The 16,989-nt window shown below is 36.5% G+C and overlaps 7 protein-coding genes across 7 annotated transcripts; all 7 read left to right on the forward strand. All coding sequences in view use genetic code 12, as the record gives it.

Moving 5' to 3' along the window:
- Positions 1 to 310: 310 nt before the first annotated feature.
- On the forward strand, positions 311 to 2,851 carry sge1 (Global transcription regulator sge1; the record flags this gene model as incomplete). The annotated part of the gene is made up of 1 exon (XM_001527881.1): positions 311 to 2,851. One exon carries the CDS (start codon positions 311 to 313, stop codon positions 2,849 to 2,851), a length of 2,541 nt encoding a protein of 846 aa, XP_001527931.2.
- Positions 2,852 to 3,701: 850 nt separating this feature from the next.
- On the forward strand, positions 3,702 to 5,642 carry PVL30_000442 (uncharacterized protein; the record flags this gene model as incomplete). Its single annotated transcript, XM_001527882.2, has 1 exon — positions 3,702 to 5,642. The coding sequence occupies one exon, from the start codon at positions 3,702 to 3,704 to the stop codon at positions 5,640 to 5,642; it is 1,941 nt and encodes a 646-aa protein (XP_001527932.2).
- A 1,759-nt stretch (positions 5,643 to 7,401) lies between these two features.
- Positions 7,402 to 8,325, forward strand: MIR1 (mitochondrial phosphate carrier protein; the record flags this gene model as incomplete). Its single annotated transcript, XM_001527884.1, has 1 exon — positions 7,402 to 8,325. One exon carries the CDS (start codon positions 7,402 to 7,404, stop codon positions 8,323 to 8,325), a length of 924 nt encoding a protein of 307 aa, XP_001527934.1.
- Positions 8,326 to 11,692: 3,367 nt separating this feature from the next.
- PVL30_000444 (uncharacterized protein) lies at positions 11,693 to 12,406 on the forward strand (the record flags this gene model as incomplete). The annotated part of the gene is made up of 1 exon (XM_001527885.1): positions 11,693 to 12,406. The coding sequence occupies one exon, from the start codon at positions 11,693 to 11,695 to the stop codon at positions 12,404 to 12,406; it is 714 nt and encodes a 237-aa protein (XP_001527935.1).
- Positions 12,407 to 13,499: 1,093 nt separating this feature from the next.
- Positions 13,500 to 14,303, forward strand: RPA34 (DNA-directed RNA polymerase I subunit; the record flags this gene model as incomplete). Its single annotated transcript, XM_001527886.1, has 1 exon — positions 13,500 to 14,303. One exon carries the CDS (start codon positions 13,500 to 13,502, stop codon positions 14,301 to 14,303), a length of 804 nt encoding a protein of 267 aa, XP_001527936.1.
- A 299-nt stretch (positions 14,304 to 14,602) lies between these two features.
- On the forward strand, positions 14,603 to 15,550 carry PVL30_000446 (uncharacterized protein; the record flags this gene model as incomplete). Its single annotated transcript, XM_001527887.1, has 1 exon — positions 14,603 to 15,550. One exon carries the CDS (start codon positions 14,603 to 14,605, stop codon positions 15,548 to 15,550), a length of 948 nt encoding a protein of 315 aa, XP_001527937.2.
- Positions 15,551 to 15,979: 429 nt separating this feature from the next.
- PVL30_000447 (uncharacterized protein) lies at positions 15,980 to 16,741 on the forward strand (the record flags this gene model as incomplete). Its single annotated transcript, XM_001527888.1, has 1 exon — positions 15,980 to 16,741. One exon carries the CDS (start codon positions 15,980 to 15,982, stop codon positions 16,739 to 16,741), a length of 762 nt encoding a protein of 253 aa, XP_001527938.2.
- Positions 16,742 to 16,989: the final 248 nt, after the last annotated feature.

Genomic DNA, 16,989 nt, shown 5'->3' on the forward strand with positions numbered 1-16,989 from the left:
TTTTCAAAAACTTCTTTTTTTTCTTTTCTTTTGGTTCGTTCTACAAACCTTTTTATTTTATTACTTCAAAGCTGTCAAAATTTTTATTTAAATTTTTTTTTTTAATTTTTTATTTTTTTTTGCTGGTTTCAAAAAGTGTATTGAAGTAACACACTTAATCACACAGCGGCTGCGAAAACTCAGGAGGCCAAAAGGAAAAAAAAAATTAAATTAAATTAAATTAAATTAAAATTAAAAATAAATTAAACTGAGACAACAAACCGGAATAATTTTTAAATTAGTCGCACAAACATATTCGACAACACCTAGTATGTCTGCAACAAAAATACAGCCGACATATCATGGCTACATTGGGTCTACCAAAGATGCTTTATTGGTTATACAACAGGCTTTGAACAAGCAAGTAGAGTTAGTACCCCGAAGGCCGCAAGAAAAGGAAAGACCACATTTGATACAGTCGGGAAACGTGTTTGTATTCATTGAAGAACATTCTGGGATTAAGAGATGGACAGATGGAACTGCATGGTCGCCGTCGCGTATCTTGGGACGCTTTTTGGTGTATCGCGAACTAGATAAAAACACAAAAGACGACAAAGATGATAAGAAAAAGAAGAAGCGGAAAACAAGCACAAGCAGTGTTGGCGCCAACAACAGCAATAGCCAAGAACAATTGGTTGATCCATTGGATTCTCAAAGACGAACACCCCCTTTACAAGCACTACAACTGTTACATCCACTACCTCGAAGTGAAGTTAGTATTCACCACGGTGGTCAAGAACAACAACACCACATCCAACCACACCAACACCAACAACAACTGCTTTCGCTGTATCCACAAAGCATGATCCCAGCAAACTCCATTCCTGCTGCTAACGCATATGGGAATTCCAATACTACTGATTACCAGAAAAGCTTGCTTAGTGGTCCGTTGGTGACTTCGTATGTATTCAAAGACCAAGGCTTGATTAAAAAGACATTGTCGCTCACTACAAAGACAAAAGCTTTAAACTTGCATGGCCGAGACGAGAAGCAAACAGTTCATTTGATCAGTTATTATAATGCACAGGAAGTTATGAATGGGAAACTTCAACGTCCTTCAGAGTCGGATTATAGGAATGTGCAGATATCTCCGGCATTGTGGAATGCAGTAAAGGACAGTTCATTGGGTGGTAAAGTACCCATTGAAGATGAGGCATTCTACTTTCTTGATAATAATTATCAGTTGCAGAACATGTCTTCGATGCAGCCACCAATGCCATCAACACTACCAACATCTGTGGGTAATAGTGCCGACTATTTCAGTCAAAAGCAAGGATATAATAGATTCAATCAGAGTTTGCTACTGCAGCCTCAATATCATGCACCACCTCAAAATCCAAATCAACAACCGCAACAACTTCTGCTATACCAGCAACAACAGCAACAAATGCATCAGCGCCAAGGCTCGCCGCAATATTTTGCTAATGAAACTCAGCTGATAAAGAGAGAAGACGACAATAGCGGAGATGTGAATTTTATCAATCCATTTGGGAACCATCAACAAAATACAGGAGGCAACGGGTACCCTTTTAATAACACAACAGCGCACAATCACAATCCCTATTTTGTACACGGCCAGCACCAACTACAGCAGCAACAAGTGCTACAACAACAACAACAACATAATCATCATCATCATCAAAACCAGCGGCAGCAACAGCAACAGCAGCCGCATTTGCCACCACACGGTCCATCACAGTTTTCCAGCTCAAACCAGATTCCACAACAACCACAGTTCAACCAGTTTGTTCAACCTAATTTTCAACCTCCGGTAGGGTCGCATACTCAAGATATATATCAAACTCATTACCAACCACAACAGTACAATGTACAAAACCAAGCACCTATTCTGGCTGTCCCTACACCGATGCCTCAAGGGCAACCAAATCATTCACTCCAATACGGTTCTATTGGCTCAACATCCACATCCACCTCATCATCAGATCACTACCCACATGGAACATCAGTCAGCTCAGCTGGTAGTGGTGGTCCGATTCAGCACTCAGGATCTATCGGCACAAGCATGAGTGGTGCTCCGACTCTCGGATCAAGTGCTAGCAGCATACCCACTGTAAGTAGTGCAGGTACTTCTATATCTGGAAGCAATCGGAAATTGAGCCATTTCAATTCTAGTAGCTCGGGTAAAATTCCAACAACTTCGACCCTTGCGCATTCAAATAGTTTTGGTGGTGCAGGCAGTGTTAGCGGTGCTGGGATTGGTACAGGTAACAATGCCGGAAATAACTGGTTCGGCAACAATTCTGCTGGGTCAATTCCGACTATTAGCGAAGGGTTCTCTAATCAAGCAACTCCTGCTCCAAATGCTTTGAACTCTGGAACAAGCAGCATTGGTGATTTAAACTCTTCATCAACGTCCATTGTACCAAGTGTTGCTCAAAATCAAAATTCGCAACATGACTCGCAGTTGGCACACTCTCATCAAGTAGGAGGGAACAATGCGTATCCCCCACGCCAGCCACACCACCAACAACAAGGTCACAATCAGACAATATATACTTCAGCTTCTTCATTGCCACCTCAACAGCAAAAATGGACCGGTGGTTTTAATGCTCCACCACCTGCACCTCCTCGACCACCACTGCATTTGCCTCTGCTGCTGCTGCTACAACAACAACAACAACAACATCAATACCAGAATCAGCCACCGTCATCTGCAGCAGGAACTGCACCAAACCACCAGTCGCCTGATACAGTTGGCGTGGCAGCAAATGCAAGTGCGGGTGGTTTGCTGAGACCTATAGCAAGTGAGCCCAATGGCGCAAGCAGTGGCTCATATTTTCCAAGCACGTAACAAACTGTGGAAAAAGATCAGATACCAAAATTTGCAGAAGCAAAAGCCAAAAAAAAAGAGGCCAAAAAAATAAAGAAATAGAGAGTATGTGTGCTTGGTGAGGTACTCAATAATAGTTTGGTAAGATTAAATAGATATTGTAAAGTATAGATACTAGATAGCTTAGAATTTACTGTTTTTTGTTTAATTTATAAATTGTTAAGTTTTTTTTTTATGTAAATTATATATATATCAATTCATTACTCTACTCCTTATTTTGTTCTGTTGTGTTCTGTTTGGCTTTGATTGGTTTTACATGTAAAAACTTTACCTTGGTGATTTTGATAAGTAAGAGATACTATGGTAATTAGCATTCATTAGTTGGCTCATGGATTCTAAATATCACTCTGTGCTTTTGAGAGAAGAAAACGAAAACCAAAAAAGAATAAAAAATTAAAAAAATAATGTAAGAAAAAGAACGCGCAATATGGTATTCTCAAAAAAGTTCTGCAACAACCCTTGAATTTCGAAATCATTTCTTGTTGCTTTCAAGACAATTTCTAGAAAAAAAAAAAGCAAGCCAAACGGATCTTTCCAAAATCAATAATACTATACTTATAATAAAGATTCAACTGATCCAATTTCTCACTAAATTTTTCTTCTTTTTTCTTGCTCAGGTGATACTTGTTATCTGAATTTAAAAACTACATTGTTCACAACTGGTTTTAGATTGGAACCCAATTGTGGAAAACAAAAAAATATACTCACGTATCTAAAGCTTCATCTTTAACCTCTTCTTTACTGCCCTACCTGTCTACCCTGCTTCCCCCCTTCCCTACCTAGTCACACTGCACATATCTCATCTGACAAAATGTCTACATCGAATGGTAATCAATCAATCAAATCAAATAAGGATGCAAATAAGAGCAACAATGAAAATACAAAGAATGAGCTAGCTGTGTTGGACAGCACTAGTCTTTTACACGTAGTGGATGAACTCATCAGACTTCGTGCCACAATCTCACAAATCCAAGCTTCGCTCAAACAGTTATTGCAATTGACACCAACGCTTGATAGATATAAGCAATTGATTGAAGTTGCTAGTGGAGTAAATGGGAAAGGAAACTTTCTGAAATTTGCAGTTGATCGCCTCAATGATGTCCTATTTGCCCCGCAATTGAAGGTTGCGATTAGATTGAAACTTTTATTTGAGTCACTGAAGTTGACATTATTGCAAAAGTTGTGTGATTTGAATTTCAAAAACATGACAACGAATGACCGTGCACTTGATGAATTTATGCTGATTGTTCCTTGGGAAGGAAAGTCGGGCGTGGATCAACAGAAATCATATGCTACAGGTGTGAAAATCGATGAGGCACATTTGCTCCCATATCCTCCAATTTTGCCAGAGATTAAAGACCAGAAGTTGCTAATACGTGTTACCACGGATAAACTGTATCGACAACTTATTGACTTTGTAGAGCTGCCCCCTATGAAGTTCAATAATTCCCATAATTCAAAACTAGCAATGCGTGGGAAAAATATATTGAATATGATATTGTTTGAACTTTTGGATGAACAACTACAGGACGAGTATCTGGAAAATTTGTTGTACATGCAAAAGAGACTAACTTCCAGAGAGTTGCTTGCTAAGTTTGCGATGGGTTATAACTTAATTGATTGGTTGAAATATAATCTTTCACAAGAGGCCGATGTTGATGAAAAGATAGACATTATGAGTAATGTGTTTTTGGCATATATTGCTGGTTTGCAAGAGGAAAAGTACAGCTTGGATTCGATACGCGAGTGGGTCAAAAAGTTGTATGCGCCTATTATCAACGAATTGATTGGCACGGAGAAACCATTACAAAAGGTTGCCATGGCTGAACTTGAATCATTGTTTAGACTGGCTACAAATTTGAATAATTTGTCTTATAAGGAATTGGATTTGCGAGTGACTCAAATTCAGAGTGATCCTTTTGTTGTGCAAATTTCATTGGATAACGTAATATTGGGTCTAGGTACATCGCTGAATAATTTTGATGAGGCCCAAGACAAAGCCGCGATGGGTATTATAGGCGACAAGGCAAAAGTGGCGCAAATATTTACAATGATTATAAGAAACTATGTACAGAATTCAGAAAGATTAGTGGAGCATGGGAGTACTGGGGTTGGTAAAATTATATACCCACAGACCTCCTCGGCATCAGAAACTTGTATATCACCAAACCTCAAAAAGGGAAACGAGTTAGGTGCTGAACACAACTCGTATCCAGTTGTTGAAGAAGTCGGTCTGCCATTATTACCGAAAATGAACCATCATGCTCAGCCTGGTAATTTGATTGCACCAGATGCATACCTGGGCCAGTCAGTAAATGCTAGTCCCAATCAACTGTACCCCTTTACATATGAGCTGCGATTTCCCGATTTCCAACAACACCAACAACACCAACAACACCATCAACAACAATACCAACAGCAATACCAGCAACAATCTCAGCAGCAAATCAACGAGCAATTTATGATTGATCCTATTACCAATGTTTCCAACATTCCCACGATTCCGCTTACGTTTGAGAATGTTGATATGCTGGCTAAAAATACATTTTATGCTATTCTTGGCCCTTTACAGCTCAAGGCCAACTATGAGGATAAACAAGTTGGTCTGGAATTCCATTCAGTGTGTTTACTTAATGGTGTCAAATTGGGCTATGGAATCGACAGGTCGAAGCAACGCAGTTCACAAAAAGCAGCTATGGCAGCAATGAGCAATAGAAATGAGTTGGCAAAGCTTGGTGTCCATATCAAATGATTGTTGAGCATTCCAAACTATTTAATGAATAGGTGCAGAAAGCAGGTATATAGAGTATAAATTTTTATATGCTAAGAAGGTACAGGATATAAACCGGTGATACATCATTCAGGTTGTTTTACCCTTCTTTTTCCCTTTTCCTTTTTCTCCCCCAACCTCATCAGCAAAAAATCAATCGAATGTTTCTCTACCACTATATACTTTTTTCAAATACAAGAATCAATTGAACAAAATATAAAACTAAACATAAAGAGTGTAATTTGAATGTATCTTGACGCCAAAAGAAAGAAAAGAAAAGAGCCAAAAAAAAAATACAAAATTTAAAGGTTATATCATATCAATGGCACCTATGAAATGTGCAAGTATTTCACAACATGTTGCAACTCCATTTTATTTTCGTATATATTTATTTTGTTTTGTAGTGGTAGTAGTAGTGGTAGTAGTGGGTGTTAAGTTTTATTTTTTTTCTATTTGGCCTTCTTCCTTTTGGTTCCGAGCTCCTAGATCTTCCGGGTGTGGAAAAGTGAAGAAAAGTACATAAAAATTTATTATTCAAGATTAATTCTTAGGCTAACATTTACTACGAAATTGATTATATTTTAAAGTTGGAAGACAGCAGCTGCAAAAAAAAAAAGGGAAAATATCAAAACATATTTAAACTAACCAACAACCAAGTATGTTGCAGGAATCGTGGTATTGAAGTATGAACTGACAAAGAAAATAAGTCCTTCCCCTCAAAAAAAAAAAAAAGAAAAAAGAAAAAAACAGTATAATAGGAATTTGAAAAGTTGTGGGAACTTTTATTTAAATGCTAATGACGCGGTAGCCAATCACAATGCGCAAAAAGTAAATGCGCACAAAGGAAAATAATTTAAATAATAAATACTACAATGTGCTATGGTAAAACACGGTGAAACACAATTGAAAAAAGAAAACAGAAAAAAGAAATGAAACGAAACGAAACAAAACGAAACAAAACGAAACAAAACGAAACGAAACAGAACGGAACAAAACAGAACAGAACAGAACGGAACGAGATATCAATAAAAGCGAATTTCGATTTGCAGCCGGGTCGAAAATTCCACGTTTCCCACGCCAAGGGTTTTGGGAACTACACGCACACTTGCTTGTACCAAATATACCATACATACATATCTGAAAGACCTTTGCTTGATGCAGAAGTAATTTTCTTTGTAACACTCTGAGCAACGTCTTCTAGTACAACCAATGACTTGTCTCTTTGTTGTTTTTTTTATATATTATTATATCGACCAGTGGGTGTGCTTGTCATTACCGTGGATATGTGCACCGAAAATACTCGAAAGCCCTTTATCTACATCTACATTTATATCTATGTACGGTTCAATATTAGTGAATCTACTTGAGATAATTGTGTAACAAAAGAAATTCACATATTTATTGCGTTTTGAACTACATAGAGAGAGAGGAAAATTAAATACAAAAATTAAAATAAAAAAATTAAATAAAATAAAATTAAAAGACACAAATAAAAGAGATTGGGAAATCAACAACGTTTTCCTGCGAGCATTGTCTTTCTCCTCTGAAAAAAAAAAAAAGAGGGAAAAAAAAAATTTATAATCATTGACGTTCTGACTATTCGCCCTCTTTTTTTTTTTTCTTCCTTCTTTCTTTCTTTCCTTCCCTTCTCTTTCTTTTTCTTCCTTTTTCTTCCTCTTTCTTTCTCTTTCTTTCTCCATCCAACGAGTACAGGTTCATCCAATCTATTCATAAACTCATAATGTCTGCCGTTTCTGTGCCAAAGGTTCCTGAATATACCGCCACCGACTATGCTAAGTTTGCTTTAGCTGGTGCTATGGGATGTGGTCTTACCCACGGTGCTATGACACCAATTGATGTCGTCAAGACCAGAATCCAATTAGACCCACAAGTTTACAACAAGGGTATGGTTGGTTCATTCAAGCAAATCATCAAAACTGAGGGTGTTGGTGCTTTGTTGACCGGTTTGGGCCCAACTGTCTTGGGTTACTCCATGCAAGGTGCTTTCAAATTTGGTGGTTACGAATTCTTTAAGAAACAATTTATTGGCTTCTTGGGTTACGACACTGCTAAACAATACAAGAACTCCATCTACATTGGTTCATCTGCTTTGGCTGAATTCTTTGCTGATATTGCTTTGTGTCCTTTGGAAGCTACCAGAATCAGATTGGTTTCCCAACCAACTTTTGCCAATGGTTTGATTGGTGGTTTCTCAAGAATCGCTAAGGAAGAAGGTATTGGTTCATTCTACAATGGTTTCACACCAATCTTGTTCAAGCAAATTCCATACAACATTGCTAAGTTTTTGGTCTTTGAAAGAGCTGCCGAAGCCATCTACACTGCTATCCCAACCCCAAAGAACCAATTGTCCAACGGTGCTCAAACCGCTGTTAACTTGGGTGCTGGTATCATTGCCGGTTGTGCTGCTGCCATTGTCTCTCAACCAGCTGACACTTTGTTGTCCAAGGTGAACAAGACCAAGAAGGCTCCAGGTCAATCCACCATTGGTTTGTTGGGTCAATTGGCCAAGCAATTGGGATTCAAGGGTTCATTCGCTGGTTTGCCAACAAGATTGGTTATGGTTGGTACCTTGACCTCATTGCAATTCACCATCTACGGTTCATTGAAGAAGGCTTTGAACTGTCCACCAGGTGTCGAATTGTAAGCGTGATTACACTATTACTACTTGTTACAATATTTCATCTTGTACATTTATTTAAAGAAAAGAAAAAAAGAAAAGAAAGGAATATCCTTGACAATGTAGAACAAAAAAAACAACGAATGAAAAATAAATTGATAAACAAACAATTACACATTCTCTGTTTAGTTTGTGATTTCTTTTTTTTTTTCTGTCTCTTTGGTTATTCCATCCCACACCGCGTTGGGATAGTTTACTGATCTTTTTGCTCTTCTTCTTCTTCTTTGATTAACATACACCCTTCTTATCTCCATTTTTATCCACAGAAGTACATTTTATTATTATAAATTATTTCTTCACTAGCGGTTGAATTTGCAGTATTTCCTGCGCTGTATTAGTTTATGAAAAATTGGCTCTCCTTTTTTTTTTCTGTTTTTGCTTTTGTTTTTGTCTTTGTCTTCTCTTTGTTCATTCATTGTAATTTAATATCAGTTATAGAGTTTAAAATTGACTATAGTATCTACGTTCCTAGGTCCTCTCGTTTGTGTCGCAATTATGGGACTCGGAACCGGTTCTTTAATTTGTGTTCTTCAATATCGGTTGGATCTAAAACTTTCGTACAAAGCTTTATTTGTGATATAAACTCACGGTATAGATTAAAGACCTCGGCCGAACCAATGAAAATAAATTGTTAGGAATAGAGGAATATCGGAAAGAAACGCGAAAATACAAAAGAATAAAAAAATATTGGAAGCAACATAAACTCTACCAAAATTCTTTTGATCACGTGCACATGTTTATCTTTATCACGTGCTTGCTACTTATCTTTCTCTCACTCTTCTCTTTTTTTTTGGTGGTTTTTTTTTTGTTTAATTATTTTGTTTGAAATGACGTCATATCATTAATTGTGCAACAAATTGACAAAAGAAAAACGTTTTATATTTTTTTTCTTCTTCATGTTTCTTTGGTTTGGTATTCTTCAAGTACACTACTTGGTTAGTCAATGTACACGACTTTGTAATAGCTCATGATATCATAGAACTTTTGGAAGAGGAAAACAGAAGGTTGAAAAAATTGGAAAAATTGAAAATTAAATTATTCACAGAGAGAGTAATAGGCGGAGTAGTGGAACAGGTTTACATCTGCTTACTGTTTCTTCTTCTTTTTTACTTTTTTTTTTAAAATTTTAAGTTTCCATCTCTTTGTTGCTATCGTAATCAAATTGCGAATAATAAAGTTGTGTGTGTATTTTATTTTTTTGTTCTCTTTTTTCTTTTCGATATATTGGCAGGGTATATGCTTTGTCTTTTATTTGTATAGTATGTGTAATCTCAGCCGAAGTCGCCATGGTCTAGACCTGATAGCTACTAGAAAGATACCCAACCATTCCATACTAGGCCCCGATATTGGGGTTTTTTATTTTTCTCTAGTTCTTTTTTTTAACGAAGCAATATACAACAATCTGAAGAGATATCGAAAGATTTCGAAATTTCTGCTAATGAACAATCACATGTCGTTGGGGTAAGAAAAATGTGGTTCGGAGGGGGATGGGGGATGGGGGATAGGGGCGTATGGTCTGTAAAGAGAGTGTAAACTTCCTACGCTATAGTTGCTGCCTTTGATTCGGTCCTAAGCTTAGCGCCTAACAAAGTCGGTTATAAATTCTTCTTTTTTCTGACTTTTACTTTTACTTTTACTTTTACATTCATTTTTTTATTTTATTTTATTTTGGAATTGGTTTTCTTCAATCTAAACTTTTAACAAACCCATTGGCTTCAGTCTTGGTATAACCTTTTCCAGACTCATAACCATAAATCACATTGCTTTGGAAAAAAAAAATGTTATATTTCACTTTTTATATTGTCAAGACTATTTTCAATTTGGATCGTTCAAGAAGGAAGTCGCCAGTGGAAATGGAAATGGAAATAGAAAGTAGAATGAGTTAAAACTGTGATAGCAATTAATTATCCTATTAGGGATGAGATGTACACTAATTGAGAAAATGACAAACTACTTGTGTAATGTTTTTGATTGTTGTCTTATTCGCCTGATATCAACTATGTACCCCTAAATTTCTTCTAAACTTCGCTATTCAACATTTCCTATTCCTGTTATTTTTCATTGTAAAAAAAAAAAAAAATAAACAAAAAAAAGGGTGCTTTCTATATTGTTGAGCAAGGCGAAGGTCTGGTTTTGGGTTTTGCCTTTTAGTTTAGTTAGCATTGTTGTGAGGGAATTTTTCATTCCACTTCAATTTTTTTTTTACAATTCATTTTCATTTTCTTTGTGATTTTTTTCATTAGGCTTTACAAAAGCATCGATTCCTCGAAAAGCTTCTATTGCTTTATTAAAGTCGGAAGAAGAAGACGAGGAATAATACACCTCATATACACTGGTACCCAAATATAAGCTGCTCTAACCGAGTAGCAAATGCAACTAAAATTCTTTTTCACCTTGCAATGACTAGTTGCTACGGCTACCACTGAGAAACGAACAAGGTCAGTTTCTCTAACTTTGCTCTTTAGCGTTGCTGAGGTAGAGCACATGGGTGGGGGTAGGGGGGTTAAAGGGTAATCTTCGATATACATGTGTGTGGGTGTGTTTGTGGGTGTGTTTTATTTGTTCTTCTCTATTTTCTTTTGCTTAGTGGTGGTATCTACTTCCCCCCATCGCCAACTTCGGATGAGAAATCGTGCATTTCGATGACACAAATCTCGCTTACCTAATCGAAAAGTACCAAAGCAGCATATAAAAAACATTTGTACAATTTATGTTTACACACATAGATAGAAATATGAAATAATCTATATATGTACATAAACATAGTTTGGAAGACGAAAAAGAAAAAAAAAAAGGAGCAGCAACAGTAACAGTAACAACAGTAGTGACACTAGCAGTAGTACTAGCATCAGCAACTGGACCGCTTAATGGTGTAAAACTATAAGCATTATGCAATTCTTTTTTATTTTATTTTTTAATTTTTTAACTTTTTTTTTTAACATTGCCATTCGGCTTTTTTTTCTTTATTTTTTTTTTTTTTTTTGAAATTCTTCAATAATTGTCTAACCACCATAAACTTGGGTTGTAGTAGGTTCGGAAAGTATACAAATCGGGGCGATGTGGTATCCCCCGAAACTGAATTGCATCTTGATTGCTACTCGAAGATACCGTCAACCACAATTTATTGTTCCCCTATACATCCGAAACCAAATGTGTATAAATATTTGCTTCAATCTCTCTAAATGTAATTTTGCAACTTCTTTCATTGTAATTTTCTTTTCCTTTTTCTTTTTCTTTTCCTTTTTTTGTTTCTCTTCTTTATTCCAACCACTAGTTATAGTTGCAATACGAAGTTACATCTTTAAATTTTTCTAAATCAGATTTCAAAATCACAATGCAATTCATTTCTACTTTGTTGTTGGCAGTCTACTGCTTGCTTTTACAAGTTGAGGCTGCTCCATTGGCCAAAAGATACTTTGCGCCTTCATCGCCAACCTTTTCATTGATTGCAATCCACAAGGGTGATAAATTCAATTCCCACTTGGTCAAGTTCAACGGTACTGCCATCAAATTGGGTTCAGATGACAAGGCCTTTTTCGGTACTATTGAAGCCGATAAGGGTTACATTTTGAACTTGCCAAATACCAATGGCTCAAACTCCTCATCAATCACCGACGTTGTTGTTTCCAACAAGACCCACCAATTGGAAGTCACCACCAAGAATGGCTCTGCAAGTGAACATTTCGGTATCACTAATGGATGGTTAACTTTCTTGAACTCAACCAACTTTTTGGCTTGTCCGGAAGTTTTGTCATACTCCAACTCTTCCTCAAACAGTTCAGGATCTGCTAGCAACATCACCTCCAAATCTAGATCCAGATTCGCTAGAAGGGCCTTGGAGAACAGCACTATCCCTGCCAATGCTACCGGCGACTGGGACTTGTACCACAACCCAACCAACCAAACCAAGTGTCCTGTTGGAACCGGTTACGACGTTAAGTTGTTGGTGCAATTGAGTCTTCCAGTTTCATTCTCACCAGAGACTAACAATGGCGACCTCTTTAGCGGAGAGAGCATTTTCAAGAGATTATTGAGATTATTCAAGTAAAAAAAAAAAACAAAAAAAAAAAAGAGCAACAACAATCAATTGAGAATTTATTAACCATTGAGTTGGTGAGTTTGACTCATTAATGATATAGAGTAAGAAATTGTTGAAGAAAAAAAAAAATTGGGTGAACATGGTCTTGCATATGTTGGTTATTTCTTACACTCTTCCGGCTGCGAAAAAAAAAAAAAAAGAAGAGAGAGAAACAGAGAAAAAGAGAGAAAGCATTTTGAAACAAATATTGTTCAACTTGTTGTTCTCTCTTTTTGGTTGGTAATTGAACAAAAAAAGAGCCCATGTTCTACTCCTTGCTTGTATCGTTTGATAACTTGATTGGTTTCTTCCATTCTTTCCCTGTTTGATTTTTATTTTTTTGTTTGGTTTGTTTGTTTTGCCATATTTCAATTTTTTTATTATTGTCCTTTTCAGATTCTTCCACGTTGCCAATTTTTAACAAGTTTTCGAAGGTTACATATTATAAATGTATAGTAACATAATAGTTATACCCGTATAGTTTAATATACTTGATTAAACTTTTTATTTCTCTTGATAAATAACGGAAAAGAAAAGAGTAGAAAAAAAATAAGTAGAAACAAACCCTTTTCACACTTGTCTCAACTGCAATGGTATTCTGGACTAGTTTTTCAATGTGTCTTGATTGAAAAAAAAATTTCAGAGCATTCTAATTATTTATCTTGGAATGATGTACACTTTAGCAAAAAAAATAAAGATAAAAATAAAAAGGTACAACTTTCCATTGACAATCTCTTTTTCATGAGCTAGTCGCCAGATGTCAGTCTCTATACCAAGGTTGAGTTGTTCTCAATTCTGGTGACCTATATTTACTTTCCTTCATTTTTCTTTTTCTCTTTCTGTTGTTTTTTTTTTTGTCGTTCGTTTGTTTGTGTTTGATTGTTCTTCTCTTTACAGTGTTCAATACTAGCGCTTGATACAAATTTTATGTGCAGGCTAATTTTTTTTGATCAACTCTTCGCACGATGATTTCAAACTCCAGTGATATAGCATACCTCTAGCCTTTAGTTAGCTTTACTCATCATCATTGGAATTACTCAATACAATTACAACACTGCAAGCCATGGGCAAGTCAAGCTATAAATCCAATGAATATGTTGGTGATTCTGATTTAGAGGATTCAGGTACCGAAGACGTGTCTTTTCAGCCGCCAAAACATTACACCAAAATTAGCACACCATCTTCACAAAAACTACCAAAAATCAAAGACAACGACAAAGAAGTATGGTTGATCAAAACACCTAAAGGCTTCCCAATTCACAAATTGAAATCTTTGCCCATATCATTTAAGAAAAGCAAAAAAGCTGAAGCTTTTGAAGTAAATGATCATCTTTTTGAAATAAGTGAGGAAGTCACAGCTGGAAAACAGGCTGCAAGCGGTGACGATGATGAAGATAAAAAGCACACAATCTTCAAAGCGGGCAAAAGCGATACATTCAGGCCAACATCGTATAAGATTTCCAGATTCTACAATATTCGAGAAACAGTAAAGATTCCTGAAATAAACTTTGAAGAGGCGGTTGTGCCACGAAAAGATGTACCGCAAATCGAAGGTTTGAGAATGAGACATTTTCCTACAGGGTATGGTCAAAAAGACTACGGTTTGATGGCAGAAAGTGGGAAAAGAAAAAAAAACGAAGATGATGAAAAAGAAGAAAAAGAAGAAGAAGAAGAAGAAGATAGGAGTAGAGATATAGAGGAAGGTAAAATCTTGAAAAGGGCTAAGGTAGACAAAGACGAAGGTTCACCAAGGAAAGACAAGAAGGAAAGAAAAGAAAAGAAAGAAAAGAAGGAGAAAAAAGAGAAAAAAGACAAGAAAGATAAGAAGGAAAAGGAAAAGGAAAAGAAGAAAAAGGACAAGAGTTGATATACCTTGGATCTCTCGTAGTTACGCATATATGTATATATATATGTATATGTTCAAATGTGATAAAAAGTATATCTAGCGATCTCTGTTAATGAAAAATGGATCTTATATTCACAGCAGTTACCATTTGTTTCTTTGTTTTTTATTTTTTTTTTTTCTTCTTCTTCCCGCGCAGTAAGTTTGAAAGATATATATACGCAAATATATATATACATATATATATATATATATAAAGGCAAAAGAAAAGTAAATATTTAGCATCAGAAGCACCTTGCTCTAATTAAACTACGAGTCACATCATGGGATCCTCTGCGTCTAAACAGTCGGGTAGGATTTTGTCCAAGACGGCATCAGAGAACTTGACAAAGCCAATCCATCGTACAAATGCAAACCCCTTGCTTCATCAGCACCAGCAGCACCCGCAGCAGCACCAGCAGCAAGTACCTCAAACGCAATCACTGCTTCGCAATGAACTGCATCATCTTAACACATCATATCCTCTAAATGGAGCAAATTCTGAAGGCACTGCACCAACACATGTTGAAGACAAGCAGCCTGAAACTGCATTTGGTGCCAACACTTCAACATCCTTTGACCCTGCGTACTTGCATAAAAAACTCAACTCACCACAAGTGCAACTTCCGCAACTGCAACAAATACCTCAAGAAACAGTACCAGAAGGTAAGGACGGCGGCGATCCACATGAGCTAGGAACTTCAACTTACGAGCCAAGCTTTATTGACTCTATTAACAAGTTGGGTAAACAAATCAAGACACACGAACACAAACTATCAAAGTCCGATTTAAATGCTCTTGCTGTGCGGCAGTTAAGATCCAGAAAGGCTCAGTATGATATGGGTGAAAAGGAAGTGAAGGCACAAATGGGTCAATCTGCTAATCACCTACACAATCTGCAGCATGAATTGCAAAAAACTATGGTTCATCCGCAAACTTTGACGGCAATTTTGAGGGACTTGAAGGATCCAAAAGTTGATAACGGTACCATTATTGGAGACTACCAACTCAAACCAACCTTCTTAGCTGAACTTGGCTCTATATATAGTGTTCCTACGAATGTGGTTCCGGTTGAGGATGAGACAAAGCCAGATGAAGTTGGACACAAGGTTCAGGTCCCGAAGGAGAGGAAAATGACTGATGATATCGAGGATGGCGCACCAGATGGACCGGAAAGAGTAAATAAAGAGACTTTTGACAAACTCAAGAAGAGATTGAGCATAGATGATTAGTCAGTAGAATGGTAAATAGAGTTTTAAATATGGATTTTTTTTTCAAAAAAATAATAATAAAAAGAAGAAATAGAAAAGCTTTAAACATGTAGTTGTAATTTGTCTGATTGGCAAAAGAAAGAAGAGAGAAATGAAAAGAAAAAAAAAAAAAATAATAAAAAAAAAATTGGAGAAATTGGAAAAATCCGGGGTCAATTTTGAGGTACACACATACATACATATATATATATATATATATACACATACAATAAAATGAACGCCAGGAGTTAGTATCGCATATACTTCGACTAGACTTGGTTAGACACAAGTAATATATTCTTCAAACAAAAAAAAAACCCAAAAAAAAAGCAAACACATCAAACCTTACTTGAACGACCTAAAAAAAATTGTCTCTTTCCATACTTTTCCACTGGATACATACAATTCGACATGCCACCAATTCCATCCACTGCAAAGCAATTGACATCCAAAGAAGTTGTTCTGTTCCTTTCGAGGTTCACACCATGTGATGTCTCCGACTCTTTGAATAAAGCCGGAATCGCAAATGGTGGATTTATACCAAACTTGGTCAACCAATCACCAGTACCCAACGAAACTAGCTCAGCGTGTGGCAAAGCATATACAGTTCTTTACGCTCCAAAGTCTGACCCACGTCCAGCAGTGAAACAAGCATATATTGATGAAGTTCCTGAAGATGCTATAGTAATGATTGGACTTCCATTGGAATTGCAGACTGTGAATGCACCATATGTCAAGGTTAATAATGCCCTTTATGGTGGCTTAATGTCGACACGTGCACAATATAGAAAGGCAAATGGATCTGTAATCTTAGGACGCATTAGAGATTTGGATGAACATAATGACTTGAAGTATCCTGTTTGGTCGTATGGTGTGGGAACAAGTGCACCAGGGCCATTGGTCAAAGTCGTGGGTGTTAATGTCCCCTTGCAAGTCAAGGTAGCAAGTATCGAAGATGCTTCAAATGACGGGGAAGAAATCTTGACCATAAATCCCGGAGATTACATAATTGCAGATAAGAATGGTGTTGTTAAGTTAGAAGACAACGATAAACTTGCAGAAGTTCTCGAATACATTCCAAAGCGAGTTGAAGCTGATACAAGAGTCAGTGAAGATATAAAACGCGGGAAACCAGCTGCAGAAGCACAAAAACATTGGAGAAGTAAAATTTAAATTACTTGGACGTTTTAGTATTGCATTAGATGTTACCCAATTCTGTCGATTTAATGTTCATTAAGCAGTTGACCCATTTTATTGTATTTATATTTTGTTGTTGTTGTTGTCTTTGTCTTTTTTTTCTGAATAGTCCAAGCTTTAATAAATGTTCTATTATATTTAACGATACAGACACAAGGAGCTTCAGAACCCAATAAATCTTACTTCTCTAATCTTATACTTTGGCGTCTTCGTGTTGTGTTTCT

This window comes from Lodderomyces elongisporus, chromosome 1, assembly GCF_030384665.1.
Source record: "Lodderomyces elongisporus chromosome 1, complete sequence".
NCBI classification, from domain to species: domain Eukaryota; kingdom Fungi; phylum Ascomycota; class Pichiomycetes; order Serinales; family Debaryomycetaceae; genus Lodderomyces; species Lodderomyces elongisporus.